The sequence below is a fragment of the Mastomys coucha genome, unplaced genomic scaffold (assembly GCF_008632895.1).
Source record: "Mastomys coucha isolate ucsf_1 unplaced genomic scaffold, UCSF_Mcou_1 pScaffold5, whole genome shotgun sequence".
NCBI lineage: Eukaryota > Metazoa > Chordata > Mammalia > Rodentia > Muridae > Mastomys > Mastomys coucha.
This window is the reverse complement of record NW_022196911.1, coordinates 52,518,448-52,528,841: the sequence shown is the minus strand read 5'-3', so window position 1 is coordinate 52,528,841 and position 10,394 is coordinate 52,518,448. Positions and strand designations below refer to the sequence as shown.

Here is a 10,394-nt window from a genome sequence, read left to right as displayed (position 1 = left end):
CCCCCCCCCCTCCATGGTGATTCTTTTTACTCTGTCCCTTGTTCACACAATCTGATAGTCCTGCCTTGTCTCCCTGCCCAGCCATTGGCTATATGGTACTTCTTTATTGCCAATCAAAGCCAACTGGGGGCAGGGACCCTCCGGTCTGGAAGCCACTTTTGGGAGCCAAATTAAGACAAAGCATTAGAACTAAGTCCCAACATTTTGTAAACAGTTGAGGTTGTTGATGGTGAGCCAAGGTGTGAGCATGACCAAATGAGGAGCATGGTGGACTCTTGGTGCTGGGGGCAGTGCTCTGCAGCTTGACCTACCTGTGCTCCAGACGCATGCGCTTTCCCTAATGCAAACCTCAGTTCCAGAGAAGCCACAGGATGGGGTGGGGTGGGGGATAGGATGGTTCACAGGGAGCCATTGGACAGGATTCATTGTAAGGGTTTGTATCTTAATAAGGACTGAAAAGTTACATGGTCTCTTCTTGTGTGAAGAGCTTGTCCTCCTGGATGCTGATGTGTTCCTGGTAAGAACTGCATTTAATTGTTGCCTACATCCTTATTTAGGCAAGAAATACAGCCTACAAATGGATCAGAACATCTCTGGCTAAGCCGGTAGCAGAGAAAGAAGAAGGAGAAAAAGAGTTGGAGGCAGAAAATACTGAGGAAGCCCAGAAACATTCAATAGAGGTAACCAAAGCAACGAAGCCCTTTTGAAGAAGGATGAAATTGAGAGGCTGCAGATGGCTCAGTGGTAAAGGGTTTGCTGCCAAAGCATTAGCACCTGAACTCAGGTTCCCGGCATCCACATAAAAGACTGAATGTGGTATCACGTAGTTGTAACCCCAGTTTAGGAAGATGTGGAGTGTGAAGGCTGGAGGATTTCCCCCAGATATCATTGGTCAGCAGTCTGGCCATAACAGTAGACTCCAAATTTAATGAGACACCCTGTCACAAAAGATAAAGTGGGGGCTGATAGAGGAAGACATTGGACATGGGCCTCTGGACTCCACACTCACATACACAGGTGGGTGCACCCCCCAGATACAGGTGAATGAACCCCTTCTACACACAGGTTAGCAGACCCTTCCCTCCCACACACAGGTGAGTGCCTCCCCCTCACACACACACAGGTGAGTGCTCCGCCTCCCACAGAGGTGAGTACATCCCCACCCCACACTCATGCACACAGGTGAGTGTATCCTTCTCCCACCCCCACTGACACACTAACATAGAGGTGACATTGCAGTTTAGCTGAGGGTCCTTTAATTTGTTATGCTGGTATCAATAATTTCAACATTATGATTCAGGTTGATATCATTTCAGTTCCAGAATGTAGAAGAGTAATGAATAAAAATAATGAAGTGAAGGGGAGAGGGAGGGAAGGAAGGAAGTTCGCTGTAACTCAGAGTAAGTTGCCAGACACTTACCTTAGTCCTTTGGCCAGACTTAGTTACATGGTCACAGCTGTTCAGGAGCTGCTATTGCTGTAATTATGAGCCCAGCTGTGGAAAGTGGCGTTTTGTGGAAGAAGAGCAGGCCATTCATCTCTTCTACTTGGAAAGCATCATATTCTTTCTTTAGTATAAGAAGCAAGAGGCTGTCATTTTCACTCAGCGATAAACAACAGTAACAATGCTATTCTGTTTGCTTTGTTTGGCTCTTAGGATATCCATGCATTTGCAATCCGGAGCTTAGCAGAGGTGACTGCCTGCTCAATAGAATTGTTCCACAAAACAGCAGCATTGGTTCTGCATGGCCAGAAGCAGGAGGTGACAGCCTTAGAGAGGAGCCAGTCACTCTCCCAGTAAGTACGATGCTGTCTGCATCTCTCAAAGGACCCTCCTGAGAGGGTTTCTTGTTCCTTCCAGCTTTTAGAAAATTGCTTTTTAACAGGTATTGTTCCCCTTGCACATGGGTACATGTTAAAGGCTTGCTCATTTAGGGTATTGTTACTGAGCAAGGACGAGTCTACATGTAAACCTGCCTGTTCCATTAACTGATTTATTCTCTGAAAACTATGTCTTTGCAGATTGTTAGTCTTGGTAGGAGTGGAACTTGGCATAAGTAACAACAGAAAGTGGTCCTAAGTTCTTCAGCTCTTAAGTACAGTTACTAGTCACCAGTGCTCACTGGATGCCAGGCACTGTGCTAAGGGATTCATGGGTAGTATTCCTAATTTTTATAGCAGCACAAAAGGTAAATGATTAGTACAAATGGAGGAGGTATAGACCCAGGGCAGTTAAAGGAGTCTGCCCAAGCCCCACACATAGTTTCTCATTGTTGCTGATTTTGAACAAACATATTTCAAAGTAGTAAAATGTGAATAGTTACAGTAGAAAGGATAAGCCTAAGCCTAGTAGTTTATAAATCTAAATAGACATCCTTGTGTGTGTGTATGTGTGTGTGTGTGTGTGTGTGTGTGTGAGAGAGAGAGAGAGAGAGAGACAGAGAGACAGAGACAGAGAAAGAAAGACAGAGACAGAGAGAATGAATGAGTGTGTGTGTGTGTGTGTGTGTGTGTGTGTGTGTGTATGTAAGTAAGAGAGAGAGACACACACACACACAAAGACAGATAGACATGGGGGGACAGGGGCAGAGCATCTTGCTATGTAGCCTAAGCTAGCTTCAATTTTGAGGCCAACCTGGTCTACATAATGAGTTCCAGAACAGCCAGTGCTATATAGATAGAATATTGAAACAGCATGTTTCAATATTAACAAACAAAGCAAGCCAGTGACTATCTTATGGAAGTATGAGGAGTAAAGAAGTCACATGGTAAGGAGACTATGTCAGTGTTTGAGCCTTAGGGAATTATTACACGAGGTGTGGAATACTTGATGTAGGTTACAGATGAGCAAGGACAGGGAGCTGTTTTCACAACTCAGGCTAAAGGGACTTGGGCAAGAAGGAAAGGAGCTAGACAAGGAGAGGCCCTGCAGGGACTGGAACCTGAGAGAGAGGGTGGTTGGTTTAGAAGTCATGATGAGGGAAGAAAGCATGGCTTTCACGCAGAGTCAGGGAGCTCATTCACCCAAGAAGCATCCCTTATAGAAAAAGGCAGGTAAGGGTCTGTCTGTAGCTGGAAGGAATGGGCACTTACCACCAAGGACTGGCCATAGCCACTGAGCCCAAGGTGGAGTACAGAGCAAGTGGCAGTGACACTCTGTTTCTTAAGTATGTCACTCTAAAATTGTGAAATAGTGGAAAGAGATGTATTTACACCATTAAAGGCATCCTTCTTCATTATTAGGAGGGATCTGTCTCTGCGTAGCAGTTGTTAAGCATAGTGTGTTAAGTGAATACAAAGGAAAAGAAGAGCGGAATTCTGATGTGTTCTTCTCTCCAGGATGACCGTCATGCTGTGTAAAGACCTGGCCTCCCTGTCTAAAGAGTTTACCACCTGCCTGAGCATAGCTGGGGTAAGAATTCCTGCTCGTGGGGCCAATGTCTGATATAGTTTATGTACCATAAAGTTCACCTGTCTCGGTACAAGTTGATGCGTGTTAGTGTATTTACAGAGATGTACAGTTGTTATTAGGATTAGAGCTTAGGAGATTTCATCACTGCCTCTAAGATCTCTACATGTCTGCACTCCCCACCCCCTCTTCCACACTCTCCTACTACTAGACGAGGGTGCTGCATTTTCTCTTGTTGCAGCCACCTGCAGCTGCATAGCAGGTCTTCTGGAAGAGAAGTAGGAACCTAAAAGAATAAAGAGAACCGGATGGCAAGAGGGAATAAAAAATGGGACCAAGGCATGGTGTGCTTTCAGTCCACCATGTATTATTCAACTGAGAAACAAACAGGCAGGCCAAACACCTGCCCTCAGTCTGCCAGCATTCCGTGGCCCAATCAGCATCTTCATCTTTGGTCTCTGGAGGAGGGCTATTAATAGACAGGAAGCCTTGCCCCAAGTGGGCGAGGCGCTTGAGGCGAAGGTAGGTTCTGAATCCATAGGCTTTTGGCTGTAGAGAGGTCACATTCTATCTCCAGAAAGCTTTCTTATTCTAGACATTTTATATCAATGGAATAACACAGGTATGTTTTGTTAGATTGGAATGGAAGTTTTGAAGTTGGTCCTGTTTTAGTATGTGTTTGTACTTCCTGTTTTTATTAACACTTTATTTTATGACTGAATATACTTCATTTCTATCTGTTTTTCAGTTGATAGACATTTGGATTATTCCTATTTGTGATTGTTGTGAATGATGTTGTCATGAACATAGTGTGAGTTGTTTTCACTTTTCTTGGGTAGATGCAGTGAATGCATGTGTGCTAGTGTTCAGCCTGCTGCCTCCACCAGAGCAGTGCAGGAGCCCCTGTGAGGAAGTGGTCCCACCAGCAGTTACTTAGCCTAGTCAAGAGAAGCCCTCACAGGCCTGTGCAGAGGCCCATGTCCCAGATGATTCTAGAGTCTGTCACGTTAACAACACTAACCACCATGCATACAAATTCACCCCCATTTTTTTGATCTTGCCCCTCCTAGTGCTGGCTGGTCACCTTCTGTCTCTTCAATATCCCTGCTTACACTTTCCTGTCTCCCTCAGCCCTTTCTCCACGCCCATAGAGAGCTGTTACTCTGGACTCCACATCTAGTAGAGAAAACATGTACGTTTTTCCTTGTGAGACTGGCTTGTTCTGCTCAGCATGAAGATGGTTCTAGAGAGTACCATCTCCTGCTAGTGACATACCTTCATTTCTCTTTTTGCCTGAATAAAACTCCGTTTTGTGTTTATAGTATACAGAATGAAGGTGTTTTTAAAAGTCAATAAATGCCTACAGGTTGCTGATGTGACCCAGGGTAAAGGCGCTTGCTTGCTGAGCAAGCCTGATGACCTGAGTTTCGTGTCCAGAGGCAGGTGGAAGGAGAGAACTGCCTTCTGACCTCTACACTTGTGAACCTCAAGAACACACACACATACACACATACATACACATACACACACACACATACACACACACACATACACGCACACATACATACACATATGCACACATACACATACATGCACATACATACATATACACACATACATATACATACACATATACACATACACACACATACACACACACACACACACACACACACATACACATACACACACACCAAAAAATAACAGCAGCAGCAAAACTGCTAGGCAGTGCATTATTCTCAATTTGGTAGCATAGAAAGGTATAAAAAGTAAGCTTCCACCACTTAAGGTTTCCTTCCAGAGATGACAGCTGGCTCTCCCTTGGTCGAGATGTTCTGTGCCTTTTACCCATGTGTGTTTCTGTTCTGCCTGTTGTTTTCTTTTAAAAGGTGTGCTGTGACAAAACTCTCTCCTTTATTCCAGGTCAGAGAGAAGGCGGATGTTCTTAATCCAATAATCACTGCAGTGTTTCTAGAGGTCAGTAGTAATGTTTTTTTTTTAAAGATTTATTTATTTATTTTATATATATATATATATATATGTGTGTATATATATATATATATATATATGTACACTGTAACTGTACAGATGGTTGTGAGCCTTCATGTGGTTGGTGGGATTGAATTTTTAGGACCTCTGCTCACTCCAGTCAACCCCGCTCTGGCCCAAAGATCTCTTTATTATTATAAGTAAGTATATTGTAGCTGACTTCAGACGCACCAGAAGAGGGTGTCAGATCTCATTATGGGTGGTTGTGAGCCACCATGTGGTTGCAGGGATTTAAACTCAGGACCTTCGGAAGAGCAGTCAGTGCTCTTACCCACTGAGCTATCTTGACAGTCCAGTAGTAACGGTTTTTACATCTCTGGCTCTAAGGCATTATTATGCATAATTTTTTTTAAACATCCTTAGGTTTTGCTTTTTAAAAACCAGATTGGAGTTTAGCCCTGTTATACAGATATCACTTAGTGCTGTTTATTTGATGTACATTCCCTACTCAGTAGTCAGAGCGTGTAACAAAGCTGAAGGGTAAGGAAGGAGCCATAGGCTGTCATTACTCAGTTCCTACCCCTTGAAGCTTAATGCACAATTCTCAGTAATGAAACACCTTCTGGAGACCAGCTGTTGGACATGAAAGGCTGAAACTCACTTAGACAAACACTGCTTCCTGAAAGGCTGGGCCTTGTGCAGAGGTGTTAGAAAAAGGCACATGGCTATCTCCAAGAAAAAGTTCTTCTGTCTTTTGACAGAGTGGCACTGGTGCTTGCATATCCTTGTCAGTCTGTGAGTGGTAACACCAAAGGTTTAAGTCTTTGGAAGGGGTAGGGGAAGAGCTGACTTAGCAGTTAAGAGTACTGGCTGCTCTCCCAGAGGGCTCCCTCCGGGTTAATTCCCAGCCCCCACATGGTGGCTCACAACTGTCTGCATGCATGCAGGCAAAGCAACAATGTATATAAAAAAAAATGTTTCCAGAGGGGGAGTGAGAGAATGCTGTAGTTGGTCAGATTGCCACCCGTGTGGAGTGGTTTCTGGAGTTCATGTTGTCAGAGTTCCCACAACTTAGACCTGTGATGGCCTAGTGAGAAGAGCTTATGTAAAACTAGGGGAGAAATATGTTGATAATTGGCTAGGTTTTAATTATGAAGTTAAGGGTCAGTTTGATGGCTCAGTAGGTAAAGGTGTTTGTTATCAAGTCTAAGAGCATAGATAGGTCTGATTCACAGGATCCAATGGTTGAAGGAGAGAACGGATTAAAGGTTGTTTTTGACCTCCACATGTGCATTATGGCATGTGTACACCCACGTGTGCACATACAAGTAAATAAATAAAAAGTTTTTAAAGAACCAATTAGACTGTTCAGTTTAAAATTATTTTAAGTTACTGTTAAAGAAATGCTCTGAACCTTCCAGCTACACAGCTTTGAGTAGCTTAGATTTCTTGTGATAAGTTAAACATGAGCCTATGGTTTAGTGGCTGGCAGAGTTGAAAGCACTTGGCAGCCAGGAGGCCTCCTAGGCCTTCCTCATAGTCTTGGGTTGGAGATACCTTTCCTGGCAATCTTACCCATTTTAAGTGCAAGGAGCTGTAACCAGATGATCTCTAAGGTCTCCTCTGGCTGGAAACTGTGTTATCAAGTGTCCCACTGAAGTTCTGATAGGAGTGCTAGCCATTGATAAGCATACAAAAGGCAGAATCTCTTGGTGTGAGCTCTTTGTTTCCATTTTGAATGGGCTATTCTTACATACAAATTTGAAACACTCTTGTCCTTGGAATTGTATGTCTTTGTTTTAGGATATTGTTCTGGGAGGTGGGGGTGGGGGGCTGTCAGATATAAGCCAGGTTTGCATACTTGGGTGTAAAGATTTTCCAAGGCTTCTTGTCCACATGTCCGTCATACTGAGCAGACTGTGTCTGTATCATTCATACGTGTGTGCAGTGCTGTCTGTCACACTGAGCAGACTGTCTGTACTGTTCATGCCTGTATGCAGTGCTTCCATCATGGCATTGAGTCTGTGGAAGGAGCTGTGATGGTTCAGAGCCTCCTGAGAACATCTGTTAGTCTTGACTCCAGGGTGGGAACTGAGTGTACCCATTCAGTCCTGAAACAGAGTCCTTGTTGTCAAGTTTGAGCAGCGATCAGAGCTGCCCTGATGGGTGGGTTAAGAAGCTGGTATTCATTTGGTGTTGCTGCCTTTTCTGAGTCCTAGGTCTGTCTTGTCCCATATCATCAGACTTGAGTGCAGGAGTAAAGCCTGTCCTTACTTCACAAGCTGCGGCTTGGATCTCAGACACAGGTCTGTTGTTTCATTGTCTTTAAGTATTTCCTCCTTCATGTGATTGTAACATTTTCTTTTTGGTAACTTCTCAATCCTGCCAGGCCTCCAACAGTGCCTCCTACATTCAAGATGCCTTCCAGCTCCTCCTGCCTGTGCTGCAGATCTCTTTCATCGAGAGCAAGACAGAGTCACCCAGGTGTGAGCCACCAGCCCAGAGACCTCTAACAGAGCACTGAGGGGCAGAGAGGAGTCTACCTGAGATCGTGATAGCCAAGAAATCTGACTTTGCTCAGGGACGCCTTGCAGCCAGAGCAAGACATAGTACTCAGTGTGTGAAAGCCCAGGCAGGGTGCAGGCTCCCAGGAGTGCTTGCTTCTCTATGTAGCTGATAGGCTCGGCTGCTCACACTGCTCTTCCCAGCCTTATATGTAATAAATTATTAAAAAAAAAAAAAACCCAAATGTATTTCAGGAAAGTCAGTGTGACATTCTGGCAAAAATGCTGGACTTTCTTAGAAAGCTCAGAAAACACTAAAGACTGTTAGGGATGTCATTCACAGCCAGTGGTAAAATTGTTGGAGCAGGAGAGGACAAAACCGCAGTTTGGTATCCTGGGGTTTATGACATTTTTCATACCCTGGGTTTTCTCCTTTCCAGAATAAAGCCTGTGGCTTTAGAGAACTGAGACTACATAAGCCCTAAGTGAGGTGTTGGGTCCGTGCTGTCTGCCCTCTCACCTCTAGGTGTTTGGCATGGAGTAGAAACTGTAGCCATGTGTATGAACCACAGGAAAGTGCCCTTTGGCTTCAAATGACTCTTTTCCCAGTGAGACCATGCAGCTGCACGTCTGCAGGTGCTCCGAGTCTCTTCAGGCTGCATTCTGCACACCCTGCCTGAGGCTGCATTCTTGCCGGGCGCATTCTTCAGCTGCCAGCTCCAGAGGGGAACAGGCTCTTTTGGTGATGGGTTTTGTTGAGTCCTCTGAAGATGTTCACTTACAACAGGATTTAGCCTCAGACATTTTCCCCTCATTATTCCTTTGTTTTAATGTATTTGTTATTGTGCTTTGAGAAAAGCTCAACTGCCACCCTGTACTCTGAAGCCTTCTTTGCAGTTTTCAACAGTTAAAGGCTATTTTGGTATCCAGGCTTTTTGAAAATGTTCGTTAACTTTGTGATTTTTAGTGGCTCTGGTAACTTTTGAGAGCCCTGTCCTCCATCTTTGAAAACCATTGCAATAAAATACAATTATACCTACTTATAAGCTGGTATTTAAGAAATACCTAGAATTAAAGTATTTTACTTCATTGTTGTCCATTTTCATAAAAGGCTTAAAAATGAAGCGTTTGAGAAGCAAGGGTATTCTGAGAATGATAAGCCCCTTAAGTAACGTGTCGCTAAGGCCCCTGTCCAGTCTGTGAGGAGAACTTTGAAAATGCACACACTGGTGTGACTCTAGCCGCAGCCCACTCCTTAGGCACCAGTCCTGTCATTTCTCTGCTCAGAAGCCTTGGTGGTTATTTTGTTGTCTGGAGGAATCCCAGGTCCCTAAGCGCTTGGTGTCAGTCATTTTCCTGGGGAGTGGAAGGGACATCCAGGTGCATTCTCAGCACTTGTGGCTGAGCTATAGGTGAAGAGAAGTGATGGGTGATTCACTTACACGTCAGGGCTGTACTTGCCAGAGAGTGTGTGTCTGAGCTGCCTAACCTTGTGGAAGACCTTGAGCAGAAGTAGGGAGGGAGCTGCAGTCTGCCCCACACTTGTGTTTTCTCTACACGCCGCAGCTGCTGTGCACCCCAGCTGCTTCTACAGTGCAGGTCAAGTGACTCCACTTCATGTGGGTATTCGTGCCTTTATTGATATTCTTTAAGTATTCCCATTATTGTTTGAGAATATCATACACTTGAACAATGCATTTGAAATCTGTAATCTCTAAGGCTCATTTCTAACTCCCAAAGCATCCCTACAATGTTCCCTCCCAACCTCATGTCCTTTGTTTTTTTTTTTTTTTGATAACCCACTGAGTCCCATTGGGGCTGCCCACCTGTGCATAGATGGGAGGATAGGCACAGGGACCACACCCTAAAGAACACCGACTCATCCCTTCCACGCAGCCATCAATAGCTCCTCAGCTAGCAGTGGTCCTCATGAGCCCTCCCCATCCATGTTGGGATGCTGACTGGCTTGAACTGGTTCAGGTTGTGTGTAGGCATCCACAGCTGCTGTAAGCTCATGGGTGCAATGTTCCTAGCATGTTTAGAGAACACTTCACAGTAACCCTCTACAACCTGCTGTCCAGTTTGTCTGCTCTTTGACTGTCCTCTGAGCCTTGTGGGTTAAGGGTGTAGTACAGGCGTCACATTTGTAGGTGAGCGTTCCCCTGCCACTTATTTTCTGCATATTAACCCAAATATACTTATTTGTTTATTTATTTTTAAATCTGTGGCTGGTTTTGAGCTTGCTATGGAAACCAGACTTGCCTCAAACTCCTAGAGATCTTCCTGCTTCTTCCTAAAGGCGTTCGCCACCATGCCTAGCTTGCATAACTTTTGAAAGCATATTTATGAGCTAGAATGGGCAGTCTCACCTGAGTAACTTAGAGTGAATGTGGAAATTTCAGTTGAGATTTTAAACCCGAAGGGCTTAAGTTTTTTTTCATGCAACTGAAACTCGCTTACCTCTCAGGTGGCACTGAATAATTCAGCTGTGC

At 44.5% G+C, this 10,394-nt stretch overlaps 1 protein-coding gene across 6 annotated transcripts in view; it reads left to right on the top strand.

The window, feature by feature from the left end:
* The window catches only part of Fam114a2 (family with sequence similarity 114 member A2), a 36,648-nt gene extending 27,657 nt beyond the window's left edge, over positions 1 to 8,991 (top strand). For all 6 annotated transcript variants that reach the window (XM_031350875.1, XM_031350872.1, XM_031350876.1 and 3 more), the window contains exons 10-14: positions 558 to 680; positions 1,658 to 1,797; positions 3,340 to 3,412; positions 5,333 to 5,386; positions 7,788 to 8,991. In XM_031350875.1, coding sequence (XP_031206735.1) covers positions 558 to 680; positions 1,658 to 1,797; positions 3,340 to 3,412; positions 5,333 to 5,386; positions 7,788 to 7,922 — 525 coding nt within the window. In that variant the 3' untranslated portion in view covers positions 7,923 to 8,991. The remainder of the gene's footprint in view (positions 1 to 557; positions 681 to 1,657; positions 1,798 to 3,339; positions 3,413 to 5,332; positions 5,387 to 7,787) is intronic.
* Positions 8,992 to 10,394: the final 1,403 nt, after the last annotated feature.